Consider the following 23,760-nt stretch of genomic DNA (forward strand, 5'->3'; position numbering starts at 1 on the left):
ACATCGGAAATGAATAAACAGCACAACGGAAACGACAGATAGCAGTGATGCACAGCAGGATGTTAACCGCCGTCACAACCTCGGAGAAGAAGAAGCCCCTCCTTTCCTGTCGTCCATTTGTCGGTTACGGTAAGTGTTTGCCTCGCTGTCCTTCTAAAAATCTCCTTAAATGACCATTTGCAGTGATGTAAACGTGTATTCTGCTGGTGTTTGTTGCTGTTGAGCGGACAGGGTTACTGCGTGCGTTCGTTTAAAGGAGAACAGAAGCTAAATTGCTGTTAAAAATGTTAGGTTCCACGGCGATTCGTGCGGACCTATCCACATGTTTGTTGCTATGCTAAAAGTTGCTAAGAGGCTACCGCTAGTTTTGTCCGCCACATCTTGAAATGTTGACAGCTTGTGCATTGTAACTAATTGCGATTCAGCTGCGATAAGTTTCACAGTTTTGTGTCGTGAAAATGTTGACATCAAATGTTCCCTACAGCTTTGTCGACGGCGTGCGAATTAACATGCAGAACGACGCTGGTGAATTTGTGGACCTCTACGTCCCTCGTAAATGGTGAGCAAATGTAACGGGCGTTGTCTTAAAAGTATGTTCGTCAAACCCCACTACTCGAGGGGGTCGGTTGTTGCGTGGGTTCAAGGCCCGAGCGGGATTACATGAAGTAAAGTTTGAAAATACTGTTGACACCCACATAGTTGCGGTTCGGTACCCGCGGACACATGGCTTTTGGCGTTTACGCCCCTCGTTGTCATGTGAAAAACACATTTTAAATGGTTGTGTTTTTCGAACAATATTTTGGGTTTAATCCAATCCCCATAACGAGGAAGCTCCTAACTCTGGCTCTAAAACATAATCACCAAAAATCATTTCTCAAAAGGTCAAGTACGTTTGGAATTAGACCCCCATCCAACATTTCCCAAATTCAAAGTTTACAAAGCCCATTCAAAAACATTCGGGTTAGTAAATTTTCTAACCAAATGTCCACACTTACTATATACTGCATCTAACTATACTTCTGCCAAATCTGAAGTACCGTATTTTCACGACTATTCGACGCATCGTACTAATGGCCGCAGTCTCATTAATGCGTGACATTTCTGTATTTTACACATACACAGGACGCATCGTACGAATAGCCGCAGTTTTACAGTGGTAAAACATACGCCAGCTTAAACATACGGCATGCATGCGCGCACTCTAACACGTTAGCTTGAAGCATACGATAGCATGCCAAGACATACAGATAAGATAAAAACACGTTTTTAAAAAGGCAACGAAAGCAGAACTGAGTTCGGGTGTATTTTATTTAGCCATCGTACAATGTTCTCACGTTTTTCGATCAATCATCACCCAGAAATCCATCAAAGTCCTCATCCTCTGTATCAGAAGCAGAGGACTGCACATCTCAGTTGTCATTGAATGCATCACATGCTAGTGTGAGTTGCTACGCATTGCCGAGCGGAAAGAAGGAGTAGCAACAGCAAAGTCAACATTTCTCTCGTGTGAAGCTTTCCCACATTTGAAAGTAAAGAAGAGAGCGAAACATGGTGGCAGCGCGCGTGTGTGTAGAAAGAATTGAACAATTGTGCAAGTACCGTAATCCATCAAAAACGCCGCGTTCCCTCTCGTTGTTGCGTATTGTGGCGTAACTCGCCAAGCGCTGCCTCTCACTCTTTGTAAAGTTGTGTTTGCCACCGATCATCCATTGTTCCCATGCCGTTTGCAACTTTACTTTGAACGCCCGGTTGATGCCAATGTCCAGCGGTTGGAGTTCTTTAGTCAAGCCTCCGGGAATAACGGCAAGCTCAGAGTTCATTTGCTTGAATTGTTTTTTCACCGCTGCTGTGAGATGGGCACGCATGCCAAAAGCATAACCGGTGGCTTTAAGTTTGAACTGAGCTTCGTAGGCGTGTGTTTTTGTCGAATTTATTTTCAGGGGTTCTTAGAAACCAAAACTGGAGTTGTTTTGCAACAATGCACATTGCCACACTCTATACAAGTGTTGGTACTGGCTTGAGGCGTCCACTTACACGCCCACCCTTCACCATTGGCGGACTAGCTTGCCTGTCCCCTCTCTCTCTCTCTCTCTCTCTCTCTCTCTCTCTGTCTCTCTGTCTCTCTCTCGGTCTCTGTCTCTCTCTCGGTCTCTCTCTCGGTCTCTCCATATATGTATATATACACGCCCACCCTTCCCTGATTGGCCGACTTCTCTCCCGCATGCCTGGCCACAGTCACTTCCGCCTTTTCGCTATATAAACAGCGTGTCGGCTGTCAGTCAGATTTTGGAACTCAGCGCATATAAAGGACGCTCCGCACCATAAGGCGTCCTGTACATTTTGGGGAAAATTTAAGACTTTTAATGGCGCCTTATAGTCGTGAAAATACGGTAAATGGATTGACTAACAGATTAGCCTGTCATGATAATTACTATATCGCTTTATCGTATGGACACAATAGTTTTTTTTTTATGGACTTGATAAATCGGTGACATAAGGGATTGTTTTCAGGATGTCCTGATCCAATCATATGATCAGAAATCTGGGCTGATCGGGGATAAAAGATTAGTTTTCGCCACTTTCTGAAATTGTAAAGTTCACAAAATTACTAAATACTGCAATCCCTCGTTTATCGCGGGGGTTACGTTCCAAAAAGACCCAGTGATAAGTGAAATCCGTGAAGTACTGAACGTTATTTTTTTACGGTTATTATACAATACTTAACTATTTATACAATTAAATCAAAGACCAAGACCGTTTTCGGGCCTAATTACAAAAAAATAAATGACTAAAAACGATTTCAACAAATAACTAATAGTTTTTGGAAATACTGTACTGTCGACACGGCAAAGTCTGTGACAACGGGGCTTTTTTGGGGGTGGGGTGCACTGTAATTATAAATATGCTCTAATTTCAACGATGAATTAGTGAATAAATGTGCTGAGCATGGAGCAGAAGTTTGTCCGCAACAAAAAATATTCATGAATAATTTTTAAAAAGTGTCCATTTGCTGGTTGCACAGGTGTAAGTAGATATTAGTAGGAGTTTAGAACAAGGAGAAAATAATGATATGATACAAATATGTCGCGACAGGGGGTTTGTGATTGAAGTCCACTGATATTTTTTGGGGCCCCATTCACTTGAATCACAGCCACAGTTGAGGCTGTGCACAGCAATGTACAGTACTGATAATGGCCAATTATTAGCACAAATGCTAATAATTGTTCAGCAAACACCTATCGTCTCTGGTGTTCTTTTTGTACTTTTTCATTTTGTTTAAGCACCTTTGGTTCTGTGAACATTCGCCATGCCCACCAGGAACGTAAAGAGACCGGCAACTGGCACCAGGTACTCGCTTTGAGTACCAGAATTGACAGCGAGGCCAGACATCTCCAATGTAAGATCTCTTTCACTGGAGCTTTACAGTGTGTAAAGCTCCAATGTAAGATCTCTGGTACATTAAGAGAGGTTACAGCTGGCTTGAAATCGCTGTACTGCATGTTGATAGAAACATGTCCGTTTCTCTGCATCCTATCAAATTTAATTGCTAACTTGAGCTTTTAACGGAGAGAGTATTTATTACATCACTTGGAAAACAACCTTTGTTGAGCCAAGGTACCTCCTTTACGTAAGAAAAACCCAACAGGTCACCAGGATAAAATATAATAATAATACAGTTGTGACCTGCATATCTTCACATAAAATTGGCCAAGAGTGCTAAAATGTTTGGGGTCCTTCCTTTTTTAGTATTGGGGCTGAAGATTTTGGAAAATTGTGTTTCCCTGCCCCCACCCAAAAAAATCGCGATGGGGGGGCATTCATTTTTTGTCAGGTTTGTTACCCAAGCTGACTGAGTGAGCCAATGATAGTCGGCTTGTTGAATCTAGTATGGAAAAACTGGTTGGTCATATCAAGGGCTTCATTGGCTCAAACGGATTGGAACAGACAGGCTGGAACATAACATCACCAGGGATTAGAAATTGTTGTATTTCAGAACATGATTTCTTCTGTTTGTTGAAGCTCTGCCAGCAACAGAATCATCGGAGCCAAGGACCACGCTTCTGTCCAGATCAACATAGCTGAGGTAATCTTTCTTCTAAACTTTATTTACGGAGCACTTATACAAGAGCCACAGCTGCACATCAAGTGCTGTGCATGAAGAAGCAAATGTACCGTATTTTCACGACTATTCGACGCACCGTACGGTTGGGCGCAGTCTCATTAATGGGTGACATTTCTGTATTTTACACATACACAGGACGCACTGTACTAATGGGCGCAGTTTTACAGTGGTAAAACATAGGCTTAAACATACGGCATGCATGCATGCTAACACGTTCGCTAACACGTTAGCTTGAAGCATACACTGAAGCTCAAAGCTAAAACACGTTTTTAAAAGGGCAACAAAAGCAGAACTGAGTTCGGGTGTATTTTATTTACAAGGTACTCACGTTTTTTGCTCAATCATCACTCAGAAAGCCATCAAAGTCATCATCTTCTGTGTCCGAATTGAACAATTGTGCAAGTATCGGTAATCCATCCAAACCGCCGGGTTCCCTTTCGTTGTCAGAGTCACTCTCGTCGTCATGTGGCTCCACAGAAATGATGCCGGCTTTGCCAAAAGCTCGAACAACTGTACTAGCAGATACGTTCGTCCAAGCAGCCACAATCCATTCACAGGTTGTGGCGTAACTAGCCCGGCGCTGCCTCCCACTCTTTGTGAAGCTGTGTTCGCCATCGATCATGCATTTTTCCCATGCCGCTCGCAACTTCACTTTGAACGCCCGGTTGATGCCAGTGTCCAGCGGTTGGAATTCATTTTCGGGGGTTCTTGGAAACCAAAACCGAAGTTGTTTTGCAATAATGCACATACTCGCATTTTATACGGGTGCTGGTACCTGCTCGAGGCATGCCTTTAGCGTCCACTTACACGCCCACCCGTCACTCATTGCCGGACCCACCCCCTGCGTGCCTGTCCTCACTCACGTCCACCTCTCTTCATATATTTACATATATGTGCACGGATGCGCTTCACTGATTGGCCGACCTCTTCTCCGCATGCGTGCGTGTCGTCACTCACGTACACATTTTCTCTCTCTCCATAATTTACATATAAGTGCACGGACGCGCTTCACTGATTGACCGACCTCTTCTCCGCACTTCACCGATTGGCCGACCTCTTCTCCGCACTTCACTGATTGGCCGACCTCTTCTCCGCATGCGTGCGTGTCGTCACTCACTTACACATTTTCTCTGCCTCCATAATTTACATATAAGTGCACGGACGCGCTTCACTGATTGACCGACCTCTTCTCCGCACTTCACCGATTGGCCGACCTCTTCTCCGCATGCGTGCGTGTCGTCACTCACGTACAAATTTTCTCTCTCTCCATAATTTACATATAAGTGCACGGACACGCTTCACTGATTGGCCGACCTCTTCTCCGCACTTCACTGATTGGCCGACCTCTTCTCCGCATGCGTGCGTGTCGTCACTCACGTACACATTTTCTCTCTCTCCATATATTTACATATAAGTGCACGGACGCGCTTCACTGATTGGTCGACCTCACTTCCGCCTTTTCTCTATATAAACAGCGTGTCGGGTCTCAGCCAGATTTTGGAACTCAGCTCATATAAAAGACGCTCCGCATTATAAGGCGTCCTGTCCATTTTGGAGAAAATTTTACTTTTAATGGCGCCTTATAGTCGTGAAAATACGGTACATTAAAAAAAATGTAATTCAATGCCAGGCCTTTTCCTCAAATTGGGAGTGCCGTGGCCATGTATCTTTCACCAAGCCCCTTTTTGACACTGCCGCCATGGTCCATCAATGGGAAGCGTGTCTGTGTGGGTGACTTTTGACCGCAGCAGGGGCCTTGTGTTGTGCCGGTGTGTGTGTGTGCCCTCTGTGCAGGCCAGGTGGTGGGCATGATCAAACAAGGATCGATTGCAGCAACATTGCCGATGGGTTTTTTTTCAACACAGATTACATGCACAATAGGAAGACATGTCGTGCATTTCTAACGTCTGACAGACCACATGTCCAGTCTCCTTCACGAAAACTCACTATTTTAGTCACCAAAGAGCTCCTCGTCTCATTCTCGTCATGAAAAAGAGGGCCATTAAGAAACTATTTTGTCATCATTGATGAAAACAACACTTCATGATACAAATATCTATCATCCATGAAGTGTGATCTGCTATACTGATCACATGAGTAATGTGTACAATTTTTTAGCTAAAGCTACCTTTTGAAAAAAATAACTTTTTGGGGAGGGGGTGGCTTGGTTAAAGATACAGAAGTCAATAGAACACATTTCTGCTTAATAATACGCAGCCATCTGCTCTTCGTGTTTAGATATTACACATTTTAGATTTCAAATGTGCATTGCAGTACGCTATTTTCCTCATTTGAAACATTAGTGAGACTTTAAATAAATGTCTTCCCATAAATTTTGGTCGATGAGATAAAGTGACGTCAGAAGCACATCAGCGAGTTTGCCCGCTACAAACGGCAACTGTCAGTATCCAAGTGTTTGTGTCATATACAGCATGAACAATTGTTGCCCCTGTTAGCCTAACTTCTTTTAACTACTCTGTGAGTAATAAGCGATTACACGAGGCTGAAGAAAATGTCTCCCGTTTTATTTGGAACCATGGCACTCAAAATGACTCAAGGACTGTTTCAGCACTATTATAAAGTAGCCAAGTATGATTATAAGACACAAAATATGTTTTATATGCTTTGTATTTGTATGGCTTGATGAGGTGTTTGCTTGTCTTGCACTTAAAACCTATAAGTGCACTTTTAGCAAGGTGTAAAGAATACATTTTTCATGAAATGCGTCCAAGACATGAGAATTCTGTTTCCGAAATGTTTAGGATTTCCCCCCAAATAATTGCCAAATCATTAACTCCTCCAAGGCTGGTAGGTAATGAAGTTTTAGCAGGTGCAATTGGGCTCGAACTTGAATGAGTAGCAAATATGTCATGCCGCTGATCTGCTTATTTTTCAAGCTTTTCGTCGTGCATCACAAGCAATTGACAAACAACATGCATCGGACCTTGAAATACATTGGACATGTTGTCAAAAATGACCTTTCATCAGATGATGAAGATATATAGGTACATGTGTCATGCCAACACTGGCCCTTATTTTACGGCATCGGTGGCTCTTGGAGGCTGCCGGCAACAGCTACCACTACTGAAAGCAAAAAATTTAAATCTGATACTGAGCAAGTTCTCCTTAGGAGTAGAGGGCGCTATACTGCGGCAGATTGTCACATCGGCACATCATCATCTGCAACACATTGTCTTGGTTCACAATGTTTGTGTTTTGCATGAGTGAAAACTTGTACTGGTATCGATCTTAAAAACAAAACATCCCTATTAAAAAGCTTCTGTACTAATCTTTTGCACAGAGTCAGATTAGCCAGATATAACACCATGGCCTATAATGATAGTATGAAGCTACTGCTTAAACCCTTTTCCCACGTAGTGGCGAACAATTGCGAGAATTTTCGTAAACAACGAATGTTACGTTCATGTCAGGGTTCGTTCCATGTCACAAATGTACACCAAACAGTCGCCAGATGTGAACCTCCCACACACACACACACACTAAAACTGTTGGTGGCTGTTAGGCGAACGAATTTCGAACTTGAACAAACCCTGATGAACTTTCAACCTTTTCTACCTCAGTGGCTTTTGAGTTTCAAGGAGCGCGAGCCATTTTTGTTCATGTTGCGCTACCACCTGTGCTGTGAAATCCGACATTTGAGTGTCAAAGCTTCACAAAAGGCTTATCCTTATCTCCACATGTATTGTGTACAACTTGGCAACCTAAAGCTGAAACGGGCATTAAGTTCATCATCCAGCAAATCCCTATAAAGAAAAATGCAACTTGAGAAAGTCCACACCTCGGCCTGAAATTGCATTTAAAGTGATTAAAAACTGCAATTTTCGTTGAAATGAATTTGCTGTGTGTAATCCTGGACAAGCTGTGTCAGGTTTGCAACTATACTGGAGCCACTGGGGTTCATGTGTCTATTGTCCTTTCCGATGCTCTATGTCACAGATGGCAAACTCTTGTCCTGGAGGGCCGCTGTCCTGCATGTTTTCCAGGTCTCCCTGTTGCAACACACCTGATTCAAATGATCAGATCATCAGCAAGCTCTGCGGAAGCCTGATATTGAACCTGTTCATTTGAATCAGGTGTGTTGCAAAAGGGAGACTTGGAAAACATGCAGGACAACGGACCTCCAGGACCTGAGTTTGACACCTATGCTTTATGTGCTAGATGTATTACACGCGACGCGGATCTCTTTCTGTGTCTGAAATAAAGTTCTCATTCATTGTACGATGTTGGCTGCAGGTGGACAAGGCTACAGGTCGCTTCAACGGTCAGTTCAAGACCTACGCCATCTGTGGTGCCATCCGCAGGATGGTGAGTGAGATTTGCATTGTGTTTGATGCGTCAAATACATTTGTTTCTTACATGGGTGCGTGTTCTCACCTCAATGCAAAACAGGGAGAGTCTGATGATTCCATCCTCAGGCTGGCGAAGAATGACAGCATTGTTGCGAAGTAAGAAGACTTTCTTCTGTCATCATCGCTGACCTTAACTTGTAATAATGTGGCTATTCTTTCCACAGGAACATCTGAGTGACAAACAACTGTTCAATAAAATGTGACAAAATCCAAATGCCGCATTAGTCCTCTTATTTTTTTTTAATTTGCTTTTTTTTTTCTCTTAATATCTCATTCATTGTTCAGTGATAAGTCCTCCGGATTTTCAAATTGTGAAAAAATTGCCTAAAATTAATCCGGCTATTAGTTGACAACAGAACGAACACGCGTTTGAGTTCGTTGTTTTGCTTTCACGGGCGTAGCCATGTAGAGGCACGAACACTATGAACAGTAAAACCCCCTCCCCTCGTATTCTCATGGCCTCGCCATATCTCAGAGATTTTGACATTTTGGCGCGAATGGAAGTCACAAAGGGTGCACGTGTGCACACAAAATGCAGATTAATCATTGAATGTCAAGTATTTGAATAGCGTTTTGCGTAATTCATGCGTGATCGGCCAGGTACGGCCCCAGCGCAATGTTCAAACAGGTAAACAGGCAAGCTGACATACATGCAATTGACGCAAGTGTTCGGAACACGTTCAAGTGGTCATGGCTTGAGGAAAAGGACTTGAACGGATTTGTCCGACTACATTAGAAAGGTCGACAAACCTGGTAAGTCAGTTGATATTCATATATATATAATTGGAATTATCAGGAAACTCCACTTTCATCTCTGATTTTAAAGTGTTATAAAATGAGTGATTGTGTCCCAGGGAGAAAATTGCATTTTTGTCCTGCCATCTCACTGAAATTCAAATTGGTTTCTCCTGCTTTTGTGTGAGTAGTCGGGGTGAAACTTCTAATCTGGTCACGGTGTTTTTGAGCGATGTGGCATATGTTACATTGCTAACTGTCGAGCATGCTTGCCAGAGTCAGTTGGTTCTTTCAAACAAGCTTTTTTTGTTAAAACGTGCAATTCCCCCCCCCTGCCCCACCCCCCAAAAAAAGACTTTTAAAACACCCAATTCTTACTCGCATGACCCAAAATCTGAACACTTTCAATTGTTCTTTTGTATGATGAATTGGAAGAATGGCGTTCAATGTGGAAATTTGTTGAAAAATGATTAAAGATTTAATCAAGAAAGCAGCTTGTATTTTTTGAGGAAATTCAATAAAAATACAGCTACTGAAATCAGTGGCGGATGCTCGTCTGTCAAGGAGGGGAAGCTCAATTTCGGCCTTCATCATAAAATGTGTCCGTTTATTTATACGTGAATTCTACTCTCCGTTCTTTTGCAAGAAAATGATCTGTGACCATATGGTGATATAAGTCAGTCTGCAAACACAAGCAACTACAGTAAAACCCACCAGAAATAAAATATTAATTTGTCGCTAGTTGCTTTCTACAAAGAGATTGCCCTAAAATGATTAGAAGAAGTCTCCAGTTCAACACAGAACAGGATGAGAATTGAAAAATGCTCCCATGGAAGCCTACACCTAAAGATCGGTGATTGGCTCGTTTCGCTGTCAATCAAAGATTTCAGCCTCAGACAGATCATCCAATCATCATGCAGAAAAGTTGCGTTCGGGCGGGCCGATACACGCCCACTGTCCACAGACTCCCAGAGACGCTGAGCGTCCGATGAGCGGGACAAAACCATCCAATGACTCGTCTCGTTTCAATGCATTGGGACAACCTACTCAGAACTCTCGAGACGCCCAGCGTCCGCGCTGCAGACGCTCTGCGTCCACACAGTTTAAAGCACAGTGAAGCTGCGGGTATAAATGAGAAGAGAGTCAGTCGTAACCAGTAATAAGAAGCTGATTCGGAACAAAAGTTGAGCGCGTTGTAGCGCATATTTAGTCAATGACTATATTCAGAAGTACAAGACAAAATATCCAAGGATTCCACAGTGAAATATAGTTTTAAACCCTGGTACAAATATTTTCGATAGTATGTTATGTATGTCTACACTTTATTTCAAACACAGGTACATGAAACTCTCAATATTCTACCTTTATCGACAAGGACTGATAGGCACCTCGGTAGGTATTCTGGACAAAATGTGAAAACTGAATATGAAAGGGAGACGTAATCTTAACGATTAAAAAAAAAAAAATTATAGTTTCACCAATAGATGTTGCTCTTGCTCCACGAACCTCTTGAAAATGTCGGCACAGTCGTTGCATGCAAAACAACTTGGTCTCGTAACATTCCATTTAATTTAAATAGCGTAATCAATGTGCAGGTCACAACTTTTCCACAACGGCGTTTGGGTCGTTTTTGGTGAGCTTGTATCACGCAATGTGTCACGAGCATTTCTTGAAGTGCAGCAGATTTTTGCGAGAATTGGAGAGGCCTATACTGAAACCAAGCGTTTTACATCCAAGAAATCGAACTATTGACCGAACCATGTAAAACAGGTTTTTCTGTAAACACATCATCTGAACTTGGCTGTGGTTATTGTTGTCATCGAAACAATGCTGTTATGAAATGAATAAATATTTAAAACATACCTGCAAGTGATGCGCAAACATCATCTCACAGTTTTTTTTAAATTTCCTTTTCCACCCCCAACTCTTGGTGCCTTTTCTACAACATGTCCATATGTCCAAAAATAAACTTCTGCCAAATTTCTGATTGAAGCGTAATGGAATAAACCACAGTACTATATGGAACGTAAGAGAGAGGGGTCGCAGGGCACCAAAGGTCGACCGACGAGAGGTCTGCACAGGAGATTAATCTTTTTTCGTGTAAATAAGACTGCTATTTTTGTATTACATATATTTATCAACATACTTGACAAACCTTTATTATAAATGTGATATACTCCTTTTATTATAGTTCTTATTACTGTATTGTCATTTTTTTTACCAGCTTGGGGGGTGGGGCTGCTGGTGCCCTCCGCCCAGTGCGTGATCACCATATGCCTGAGCACGCCTGTGACATTTGTGAGGATAAGCGGATTAGAAAATGGATGGATGGATGGAATAAGGGTGGCGTCTCAAGCTGCGTTAAAAGCCAATGAATAAAAATAAGTTTGGAGGCTGGTGGTTGTCTGATGTACACTACTGGAAAATTATTCCATAGTTTAGGACCAGCAATACAGTAGAAAAGGCAAGAGAGAGTGGACCATTGTTTACGCGACAAGGCCCCTCCAACGCTATGGACACACAACTGAGATAGGCTCCCTTGCTTGACTGTCACAGTGTCCACTTGTACAGCAGGGGTCAACAACTCTGGCCCTCAAGGGTCAATATCCTGCATGTTTCCCTCCTCCAGCACACCTTATTCAAGTGATCGGGATCCTTATCAGGTTTCTGCAGAAACATCGAAAACATGCAGAATAGTGGCACTTGAGGATGGGAGTTGGTGACCCCTGTCCTTAAGTCATTATTTGTTCCTTTTGGCGGGGAAAACCCCTGTGGAAAAACAATAAAATTAATCCTCTGGCTGTTTCACAAACCCATCATTAGTCTACTAAAACTTCTCAACAGAGGGTCTTCCTGGGGCGCAGGCTGATGACATGAGCAAAAGAAAGATGGCCTTTGCCCCAATGATCAACAGTCATTGCTGCCATTGTAGCCGAGAAACCGTCTGAATCTGAGGGTGACACAAAACTTGCCTCCCCAAAATGGCCACCTTGCTGAAAAGTTGAATTTATACTAACTGGGTTAAAAATTTGTGCCGGTTAAAAATCCCATGCCCTTTTTTAAAAAGCAAGAAATGCAGCAAATATTTTGAGTATATCGAGCTCCAGACATCATGTTATTGATCCCCACATGCATTTGTTTACGCAGCCGTGCTTCCAGGACAGAAGCGACGGCAGGTGAAGGATTGAACAGTGATAAAATTAATATTTGTCAGTCAACATTACATTCATGTGAATTCACATCTTTGATGAAAAGGACGCAATGAGATGTGCAAGCTGGCCAGGTTGGCTTTTAGCCAAAGCCAACCTTCTGTCATGCCCCCCCCTAGGAAGAACCCCTCCCCCACGCGCGACTATAAATAGTATAATTTCTTGATAAAATTGTTGTATGTACACCTATGCATCACACTATATCCTTACTAACATACTGTATAAGAGAATAAGAAAAAGAAATATGGACCAACTTACAACAAAGAATAGCTTTACTACATTAACTGTAACAGAAAAGATTTAAAGTGCATCTGAAATTAAAAAAAAATAATTAAGTCCTTAATTAAACTATAAACATTTTTTGACCAACCACGTCCAATCATACGATACTGAAAAATAAATTTTCATAAAATCAATAAATAATATTGAATTCAAACTGATCACCAACATTAACTCAGGAGCACAATATTAAAAAAACTTTAACCTGCAAATCAAAAAGATATAAAATAATTTGGGCTGATGCCAAAGACAGCTGGGATAGGCTACAGCGCGCCCATGACCCGCGTGAGGATGAAGTGGCTCAAATGATGGATGGATGGACTGACACTCAGTCAGTTGAGCATCTGATGCAAAAAAAGCATCAAAATAAAACAAAAAAAACCTTTTAAAATTATAAACTATTTCTGTACATAGAAAAAAGTAGCTACCAACAAGCTAAATGTGGAGTAAAATTGAACAATGCCTGAGAAGTAACCAATCCGATCATAATAAATGTTAAACCCCAACACTATCGTTTTTGATTTACTGTAGATGAGTACCAAACCAATCAAATGTTTTCATAAGTGTTGTTTGTGACACTGTTACTGTGATTATTAATATAATCATTAAATATCTCATCACTTTTGAAAGAAAGCCAGATCCTGAATGTACCGGTAGTTGTGATATGGGGGTTTCAAAAATAGAGACCACAAACGTTGACATTGAATTGATTTTGAGCATTCATTTTCTGTTTGAGGGATTTAAATCAATGTAACGGTTGTACTCATCATGGGAATTACTGGAGACTGAGGGACAAATAGGAAAACACTTCCCTTCTGACAGCCAACCTTTATGGGGCCCGAAGCAGGATTTGAATTTGGGTACACCCCCCCCCCCCCCCCCCCTTGCACCACGGCGGTATAACACCCTAAAGTTTCAAATTGAATCAACATACTGTAGTTGTATTTTCTGGCTCAACCTGCTCGCCATTCCAGATGTTTCTTCATCCCGCCTGCGAGAACACCTGCTTTGCACAGGAATGAATGGACGGCAGAGGAGGTGGTTTTCCAATTGCAGACTGCTGTCATCATCAAATGTTTGCGTTCCAACATGTCTTCCGACTCAAGTACTTCTTCTGAGGCTTGGAAGGAAATGAGTGACTGAGCTCACCTTTCTGTACAACACGGCCACTCTAGTTTACAGCTTCCGCGCCTGCGGCGTAGACCACCAGAGCATGTTGGAGCATGTCAAATAGTGTGTACTGACATCATTCACTAACCCCGTCTTGTGCCATACTTCACAAAGGACAAAGATGGTTCTGTATCAACTGCTTCATCGTTTTTGTTTGGCCTGTTCCTGACCACAAAGGAAGTGAGGACAAATGTCACTATTGGGGGCCAGCTGGCAGGCATCTTTTTTTTCCACGCAAAAAGAGCACCGCATAGCAAAAGTGTTCAAGGACTTGAAACAGAAAAGTCTCCAAGGACAAAAAATTAAAATTATTATTTTTTAAATAAAAAAAAAAATTTGACAGTTGGTCCCAGGAAACTCCATATCAATCCACCTGCATCTCAGAGACAAATAAGACCCTGTTTTCTGTGACATCCATCAGCTACTTCAGCATGACTGTCACCGGATCCTCTCCAGGTCACAGAGATTGCCGCACACTCATTTTGTCTTCAGCTCTTTTCTGTTGATAAGGACTGCCACGCCGACCCCTCTCCGCTGCTGTCATGGGTTTTTGTTTGTTTGTTACTTTGACTTTTGGGGATTTTTTTTGTCTTTCTTTGTGTTATTTATTTAGTGTTTGCAGTGTGCCCTTGTAAGTGATTTTGTTAATACATTATGTTCAGTACACCCTGCTTCTCATGCCTCCCTGCTTTTTTGCCTCTCAATCTTCGCACCTCATGACATAAAACAGTCCCACAGTGAGTTCGGCCGTCAATAATCCCCAGCCGCAGAGGAGAACCAACAGGACCTTGAGCAGGGCATCATTCATCAGAGCAGCACCCTTTCAACCTGATCACTTTCACACTTCTTGCAACAGCTAGTCTGGGAATCTCTGAACACTACCTCAGCCTCTGATCCTCCTGCAAAAGCCCACCCGACATAAGTTTTCCTCCAAACATAGCCCGCACGGTACTCAGAAAATCGCAAACCAGGGGATGGGCAACGAGCAGGCCGCAACCCATGTTTTTATTGTTGTTTTGAGACTACTGTGAACATTAGCTACCGTGGCTCTTTCAGAAAGAATAATGCAACAACTTTAGTTGCAACTCATGAGACATGAATGTTAAATGAGGTCGTTTAAATCCTACGTCAGCCCACAAGCCTCACATCTTGCTTGTACCCTTTAGAATCATCCTGGCTGTTGCCATGGCCGCTCCATGTCCCCAGTCAGCTATTTTGTAGCACTCTAAATTACATTTCAACACACTATGAGTTTCCGAACGGTCAGTGTGGCGTGAAGCGTGCTCGCAGTTTTTTTCTAAATATACCTCTAATGTCCTGTCCTCTGCTTTGTGTGCATGCTCTGTGTAAAACAAAACAAAACAAAACAAAACAAATTATCATCCACTATACACTAACACTTATCTGCCTGCGCCTTCAACAAATGCACCAGAATCATGTTACACCGGCCTGTGCTTCGTTTTACACCTGCTTTTTGCGAGTTAACAATGTATTCTACTTTTGTAACCAAATTTGCATGTGCGGCTGTAAGTGTGAGCCATAATTTAGAAACATCCTGAGATGGACCTTTGCTCCAGCCCAAAAATGATGATGCGCCCGCTTTTATGCCGAGTGCCGCCTACTTTCTGTTACTAAATTCTCGGATGAGTCACGGACGGGGCATCTTGGTGTGCCAGAACACCAACAGACAGGCGCAACATGGTCCCAAACACAAAAGAGTGGACCTGCGCTGGCATGAAAATGATGATACACCCATTTTTACTTCAAACGCATTGGTGCCATTCTCCAAAACTGGGCCCCAAATTCTCACAGTATCTTGTCTTTCTCTGCTCTGTTCTGCTGTGTATGCCCGTGTTTTAATGTGTTTTTAATGTCGAGCATTGCATTGCTGTCTATGTATCTATGTGTTTGTTTGAAGAATAAATCTAAAGTGTATTGAGAAACAACATTCTCAAATCAAGCGATGCTTCCTACTGTGGTGGAGTGTAACTGCAAAACAATGCAACATACAGTAGATACATATTTCAGTAACAGAACAAAGTCCGTGTTTACACGCTTATTGTCTTCACTTCCTCATCTTCATTTGCAGAGACCAAAAGGAATGGAGACAGAAACAAGCAGATCACAAGAAGATGAATAAACGGAGAACATTAGGGGTAATAGTGAACAGGAGTCGAGGTTACGAGATGAAGATGAAGAAAAGAAGATGAAGATGAAGAAGGTGGAGGCGAGTAGACGTTTGGATGAAGGAGACAAAGAGGGCATGCATGTACTTGTAATCTGCTGTCACCCCTCCAAGGCCCACAACACTTCAAAGATCACTGTGTGTTTATGTGTGTATGTGTGTTTGTGTGCGTGGGCATACATCTACTTAAACCAGAGCGGAAGAAATTGGAGCATTCCAGGAATTCTGGAAGTTGTCTTCAGTCAGTTCACTTCAGTCAGTGCATCCACTTATCTTACCCCACTTTGTGTGAGCGTGTGTGTGTGTGTGGGGGGGGGGGGGGGGGGGGGGGTTATAACAGCAAAATGCAGTGTTGTATCCTTGAAGAGACATTCTGTAAATTAAATAAATTATATTAATTAATTACATTCTTGAACTCCCATGAGGCTTCACAGCAATGTTCTCTCTAACGTGCTCTCACCTTCTTAGTGCATCGCAAATGTATACAGCACAACCCCCCTCCCCTCCCCAAAATCAAACTTGAGCAATCTTGATATTTTGCATTTTCATATTTGCCTTCAACAAAGAAATCAGTTTACTTGGCTCATGTGGTTCACCAAGCATGAAGAAAAATGCATTCAAAAATAGAAAATTCAATCTGCACCACATTGTGTAATTGTCACATGGCCATGCTCTCCTCCGAAAACAATTGAGTTCATTTGACCAAGACTTGGGTCTTATACGCAGCTTCTTACAGTGATAATATTAAGGGTGATAGAACATACCAATATAACACTTGAGTTGCGATCAGCCGACAAGGGCCCTCACAGCCCTTACAACGTTGGAGTATTGACACATTGCAATTGAATTATTTTTTTTAATGAAGTACGTCGGATTAAAAGCGATTTTGATAAAATATGACCTTCATAAAAAGCCAAAAAGAAGAGAGATTTTTTTTGTCTTGACCGGTTACATGGGCCTCCGATTTTTGGTATATCTTGGTGAAATGTTGAACCATGGCAGTTTCATTCAAACTTTGTGGAGGACTCAACTCAGTATTTTTCTGATCCACAAAATGAACTCAAAGATTAAGTATTATTTTGCCAAGTGTGTGGCAAATTTCAAATTTCACAAATTGTTAGGGCCATCAAAATCTGCCTCTTTTTTTTGCCAAACAGTGCTTTTTTCCTGGTCGTCTCGAACATCTTCGGATGCAACACCCATTTCAGGACAATCGAATAAAATGAGTTTTAAAAAATGTGACCTCTAAAAAAAATGTCAAAATGGGTCCAAACATGAAAGAAACTTAAAAATGGGAGACTTCCTGTCAGCTTTTTCTGTAGGTCTTGGGCTTTTACGGATACCTCCCAAATTTTGTCGATCTTGGTGACATGTACAACCAGCGCTGCTTCCCTCAAAGTTTTAGGGGACGTTGTCTGAGCCATTAAAAAAATATATATATTGCACAATATCCTAAGAAAATATTGTTGTTATTGCTAACACTCTCAATTGTCCCTAGGTTTGAGTGTGAGCGCGGATGGTTGTTTGTCTATGTGTGCCCTGCGATTGGCTGGAAACCGGTTCAGGGTGTCCCCCCCCTAATGCCCGAAGACGGCTGGCATAGGCTCCATTATGCCTGCATCTCTTGTGAGGATATGCAGATTAGACATGAATGGACGGATGGATGTTGTTGCTACGTCTGATGTGTTTGAAAGGTTTTGAGTTTTTGTGCATTTTTTTAGACTTTTAGAAGTAGTGCTGTTTTCAACATACTTCATGTTGCAACATCATCCGGCCTACACACTCTTCTGGGCAAATATGAGGTAAATCCGGTCAACCCGCTGTTAGTAAAACGTCCAAAAGTTAAATATATATTTCCTTCAGTCAGTAGATGGCAATGCCCCTATGCCTTGAATATTATGATAATAATAATAATCTAGTAATTTCCACCAAAGAAATCGTGACTTTGCTGCGGTGGCTGCTCAGGTCTGTTCTGCATCTAGCCCTGCTCGCTGTTGTTAGTTTGTATTTTTGTTCAAAAGACTCTCTGGTTTCCGAATCCTGTTCCTTGCATGACAGTATGATCTAAGCCAGGGGTGTCCAAACGTTTTGCCAAGGGGGCCAGATTTTATGTGGTAAAATGTCGGGGGGCCGACCTTGGCTGACATTCTTCATTCCTTGCCTGTAATCATGTCGTACATGTCAGCGTCTCTTGTTTGGTAATGTCGCTTGACATTATAATCTTTAAAAACAGCCACTGTCTCTTGGCAAATGAGGCAGACACAGTTGTTGCGTATTTCAGTGAAGAAATAGTCCAATTTCCATCCATCCTTGAATCGTCGTCCCTCGCAGTCAACTTTCCTTTTTCTGTTGATTGTCGCCATTTCAGTAAACTGGGAGGTACAGTAAATATGAACACGGAGTGATGTCTTGTTAACTCGTGAGTGACGTCTCGTAGAGTGCTACTGCCCTCTAGTGTCTAAATGCTATTACTCATTTAGTGAATGCTATTACTAATTTAGCCACTAGAGGGAAGCAGTACTCTATGAAACATCGCTCACCAGTCTACAAGACCTCAGTCAATGCAACACGTGTTCCATTGCGCCCAACCTGCGGGCCAGACGGCATTGATTTTATGACAGGGGCCGAGGGCCGGATGAAATTCGACCGCGGGCCGGATTTGGCCCCCGGGCCGGACTTTGGACATGCCTGATCTAAGCAGTCATGGATCCAGCAGATTCAGACATGATCCCCTAAGACCATCACGCCCCTGGAGCACTGCTTGGCATACAGAAACATAAGAATCATTTGCTTCTTTTTTTCTGAGATATGTCAAGTCTTTGAACAGCCCTTTATTAATCAGTCCTTTGGCAAGCAGCTCATGTCATTACGCCGGAGCGCAGTCAACAGCAGACTATACCATCAAGTTCAGGATTTTGGCCTAATTGAAATGAGGCTGGACAGCTTTTATTTGCGAACTTTCAGAGGAGCTTCAAGATCAGCTGTTCACTCGTGGTGAGCCGAGTCCGTCAAGGAGTTCATTTCCCTCGCGATTCATACTGACAACCGCATAAGAGAACGCTGTTGAAGTGCCCAACCTGCTCGCCCTTCCTCCCCTTATGCTGCTGCTCCTCAACTGGTCGCATAGCCCTTCGCTAGCCCCAAAGCACCTGCTGCCGCCAGGGAAGAACCAATGCAACTCGGCAGAACACTCCTCTCCGAAGAGAAACATAACCCGGGTTCATTTTATTCATGTCACAAATCTCGGTTCAATTTGATCCTCATTTTGGTATATCGCTGGTTTGAGTTTTTTTGTGACATACCTACAACGTGTAACTTATGATCTCAGGTTTTGGACCGGTGTGATACTGGATTGGCCACCGTGTGAATGTCTGATCTGGCTCACAAGGAATGCTCATTGAGTTTGTGTGAGTGCTCAGACGGATTGAAAAATTAGAGGGAACATTGCTTCACAGTCGTCCGTAGAAAACCCTTGAGGCACAAGAGTTTTCTTTCCCATGATACTCTTCATTGACCGGGATGGAAAGTGGCAGGAAGTAGATGAGTCCTGAGGTTCTTTTCACAAAAGAATGTAGTAACAGCGGCCAAGAATATTTCGAGAACCATTGCTATGTGTATTTCACTTGCAAAGACATTTAAATAATTTTAATTATGGATGAATTTTTCAGATGGGAATGTGGGAAATGTGAGAGAGTTCTACCCTGTTTGGGACAAAAAACATACTTAACAAAACGTTTTTAATAACAGCTTATGTGTTCCTTATTCCATTCCAAGTTTTATTTTTTATTTTTATTTATTTTTGAATCTTTCTTACACAATAATGTGATGGGAATAGTTCAGTAGAATCTGTATTCAGGGTTTAGGACGACCGAAAAAAATATTTAAAAATAGTCTGCAAATTTGCTGATGAAATGTACCATTAGATGAAACATGTTGAATTGTCTCAAAATTTCGGGGCTAAATGACACCATGTAGGAGCAACTGATACTTTGCACACAAGATTCAAATGATCAGGATCATTATCAGGCTTCTCCAGAGATTGCTGGTGAGCTGATCATTTGAATAAGGTATGTTAGAGCAGGTTGACATCCAAAACAGGCTGGATGGAAGCTTTCAGGACCAGACTTGGGCACCCGGCTTTAGTGGAACGGGACTTGCGAATAATCTGCAAGATTTCCTCATGTGAAAAAAAAAAGTATGTTCTTTAGAAGGTTCTTAGGCCCCATTTTTCAAATTTTCACACCACCCTGGGGGTGGTCATTGAACTTAATCCGTTCAGGGACAGTGGTTACTGCAGTGGGCATCTTACCATGTTTTCCGATTACAAGGTGCATTAAAGGGTCAAAAACAGAAGCTCGATTTTCCCCATGGCCCACGGTCTATGAATAATGTTGTCTACAAAGCCATAAAGCGATATGAAGCAACTTACATCTCATTTATGTTTGCAGAGCAATATCTACATACCTACAAATGGCATAGTCAATTCAGTTCAATTGTATTTATGGAGCACTTTCGAACAGCCATCGCTGCATACAAAGTGCTGTACATGGAGCAATTTAACATATACAATAAGCAGAAAAACAAATCGGTAATAAAGGCGGTAGAAAGCACAAAACAGTAAAACCAAGAACAAATCTAAGTCATGCTGAGTCGAATGACAAAGAATACAAGTGAGTTTTGAGGAGGGTTTTGAAGATGGGCAGCGAGGAGGCTTGCCGAATGTTCAGTGGGAGGTCATTCCAGAGACAGGGACCAGCAACAGAAAAGGCTCGATCCCCTCTGAGCCTCAGTTTAGTTCTTGGTACTTCTAATAATGTCTGGTATGTAGGGGCAGATGAGCTCAGAGAGTATAGTATAGTATAGTATAGTATAGTATAGTATAGTATAGTATAGTATAGTATAGTATAGTATAGTATAGTATAGTATAGTAGAGCATAGTATGATTGACTATTTTCTGAAGATTGTTTACAATACTACGATGTAACTGATTCATCATATAATAAAAATGTATAATAATTATCATAAAAATTACAATCACATGATTATGGGAGCATGGTGATCAACTGGTTAGCACCTCCGCCTCAGAGTGCAAAGGTCGTGGTTTCGAATCCGGGCCTGCGTGGATTTTTTCCAGGTACTCCGGTTTCCTCACACATTCAAAACATGCACGGGAGGTTAACTCATCACTCAAAATTGTCTGTAGGTGTGATTGTGAGTGTAGATGGTTGTTAATCAGTATGTATTTTACTGTATTGTATTGTAGTCTATGTGTGCCCTGCGAGTGGCTGGCGAAATAGTTAAGGGTGTCGCCCGCCTACTGTCCGAAAACAACTGGAATAGGCTCCAGCACACCCATGATCCTCGTGAGGATAAAACGGTTGAGAAAATGGATGGATAATATTAATATAGGTGTTTGCCTGAGGATATACAGTAAATGTATGTAGATTTTAACATATCTCTTTACATGTAGAGCCTGTATGTGTACATTATATCTGTATGTATGGATTGTATCGGTCTATATATTTATATATGTATCCTGTGTATATGTGTATGCATGTTAGTATGTACGTGAAAATGCACTTTATTGTTTTCGACCTAATTAATGGTTTATATCAGGAAGTGGCAAGTGGCAGTCCAAAGTTGCCTCCCGGGAGGGTTGATGGAAACGTCCCCTCCCATCGTTCAGGTTGCTTATCCCTGCTCTATAACCTCATTGAATTTGATAAACCACGATCACGTGACTACGCACTTCAATTCCGCCAAATCCCACCCCTTTGCGCGTGCACGAGCGTGCAGGTAACGTGACCAAAAGTAGGAGGCCCACTTGAGCGTTCTTGCGACCCCTTTCAGGCACGGACAGAGCAAGCGCACACACATCGCCTGCGCAGTCACGCACACGGGCACCCTAACCGCTAAGCCTCGAGTACGGAGTCAGCTTTTCCTCACTCAACCCGCTACTTCCCCAAACAGCAAGTTCAGCGTCCTGTTTAGCTCACAACTTTTCTCAGCACAGGTGGTGTCCGTGATGGCGCCCCTCGCGCGCCTCGCTTTACTGCTGTTAGTTTCTGCCGTGCTTTTGCTTCCGGTGTCGGCAAAAGAGGCCGCGAGCAGCGGCGGGGTGAACGGCTTCAGCCTGCATCCGCCGTATTTCAACCTGGCCGAGGGCACCAAGATCACTGCCACTGCCACCTGCGGAGAAGACGAGGCTGGAAAGAGCGTGCCCGACCTCTACTGCAAACTGGTCGGCGGACCGGTTTCTGGAGACCCGGGACAGACCATCCAGGTGAGCACTACCGAAACGAACTGACGACGCGACTCCCGACAATTCAGTCACATCACCAGTGACACCTTTGACACAAAGGAAATAACTTTTACCTTGTTGTGACATCCACAGCGGAGAAGTCATTTTGTACTGCTTAACTGTATATTGCTCCACACAGGGAGGCCAGAGCTGGAATTGAACCCGGTACCTCTGCACCGTGTAGTCATTTGTGTGTGTGTGTGTGTGTGTGTGTGTGTGTGTGTGTGTGTGTGTGTGTGTGTGTGTGTGTGTGTGTGTGTGTGTGTGTGTGTGTGTGTGTATGTATGTATGTATGTATGTATGTATGTATGTATGTATGTATGTATGTATGTATGTATGTATGTATGTATGTATGTATGTATGTATGTATGTATGTATGTATGTATTAGAGCTATCAAACAATTAAAATATTTAATCTAATTAAAAATGCAACTGTCATAATTAACTCAAATGAACTAAAAAATTAATCGTGATTACTCACACATTTTTTATCGTTTCTGAATTTCCTTTTATATTTTTTTGTCCTATTTTCCCCCATTTTAATGCTCTCATCAACTTGGAATCATGAATCAGTTTTCTATGTGCCAAATGCAAATATTCACTGAAATAACAATTTCAATTTTACATGAACATTTTTCACTTGGAGCAGTTGTTCACACATAATCTCTCACACAATATTATGTCCATCAACAACAGTGAAAAAAAATATTTTGTCACACAACAGCTGCTTTAACAGCTTTTTTAATGAAATCAAAACAGAGCAATATAACATTATTATTAGCAATATAACAATATAAAGTGCACATCTAAGGTAAACTAGTACTCAGCCTATAGTGGATTTAAACCATGGTTGCATACTTCGTTTTTCTCAAGTTTGCTTTGAACACAGCAGTCTGTTTCTGTATGTTGGAGAATAACGAGACCCCGGACACTAGTGTTCGTTATGTGCCGCTGTATTCAAAACTGCCGGCCGTGCAAACAAGCGCAAGCACTTCCCCCGTGTTGCTGGGGCAAACCATTCTGAAAGAGGGGGGTTTCACTCCCCCTAACACAGTCAGGCTATGTTGATTATGTTGGTCCTTCTTGCGCGGAAGTCTCTCTACGGTTTTTGTGTCTACCTCATTTCGGATGACTACACTTGGTTCGATGACAACAATAATTTATTAATTTATTAATTTTCGCTTGGTCACTACAACAGCAGCGCACTGTCACTGTCAGACGAACACAGAGAAGCTCCACCCGCTCTATTTATATGGACACGGAACGCCGTAACCTTCCACACAAAATAGTTCCAAACAAGTAACAATCGCGTCAGTGGCATACGTTGTATACCTGTATGATACACACAGAGAGAAGAACGTGTAACTTTGGTCTTGTCAGTGGAGCAA

General features: G+C 42.3%; 2 protein-coding genes across 7 annotated transcripts in view; both read left to right on the forward strand.

Moving 5' to 3' along the window:
* The first annotated feature begins 86 nt into the window (after window positions 1-86).
* Window positions 87-8,707, forward strand: rps21 (ribosomal protein S21). 2 transcript variants are annotated; one of them, XM_052058953.1, is made up of 6 exons: window positions 87-129; window positions 485-559; window positions 4,021-4,084; window positions 8,378-8,449; window positions 8,534-8,589; window positions 8,658-8,707. In XM_052058953.1, the coding sequence occupies exons 2-6, from the start codon at window positions 510-512 to the stop codon at window positions 8,665-8,667; spliced, it is 252 nt and encodes an 83-aa protein (XP_051914913.1). In that variant the 5' UTR covers window positions 87-129; window positions 485-509; the 3' UTR covers window positions 8,668-8,707. The 2 variants fall into 2 exon arrangements, with proteins under 2 accessions (XP_051914913.1, XP_051914914.1); XM_052058954.1 differs by lacking the exon at window positions 8,658-8,707 and having other exon boundaries at window positions 8,534-8,593.
* Window positions 8,708-21,890: 13,183 nt separating this feature from the next.
* lama5 (laminin, alpha 5) overlaps window positions 21,891-23,760 on the forward strand; it is a 190,183-nt gene continuing 188,313 nt past the window's right edge. For all 5 annotated transcript variants that reach the window (XM_052058657.1, XM_052058658.1, XM_052058659.1 and 2 more), the window contains exon 1: window positions 21,891-22,354. In XM_052058657.1, coding sequence (XP_051914617.1) covers window positions 22,097-22,354 — 258 coding nt within the window. In that variant the 5' untranslated portion in view covers window positions 21,891-22,096. The remainder of the gene's footprint in view (window positions 22,355-23,760) is intronic.

This window comes from Hippocampus zosterae, chromosome 2, assembly GCF_025434085.1.
Source record: "Hippocampus zosterae strain Florida chromosome 2, ASM2543408v3, whole genome shotgun sequence".
NCBI lineage: Eukaryota > Metazoa > Chordata > Actinopteri > Syngnathiformes > Syngnathidae > Hippocampus > Hippocampus zosterae.

Bases quoted from the DNA above. Each gene is read 5' to 3' on its own strand.
- rps21 (XM_052058953.1), top strand. From the start codon at position 510: ATGCAGAACGACGCTGGTGAATTTGTGGACCTCTACGTCCCTCGTAAA. The intron at 560-4,020 runs GTGAGCAAATGT...TGTTTGTTGAAG, and splicing joins CTCTACGTCCCTCGTAAATG to CTCTGCCAGCAACAGAATCA. The intron at 8,450-8,533 runs GTGAGTGAGATT...AATGCAAAACAG, and splicing joins GTGGTGCCATCCGCAGGATG to GGAGAGTCTGATGATTCCAT.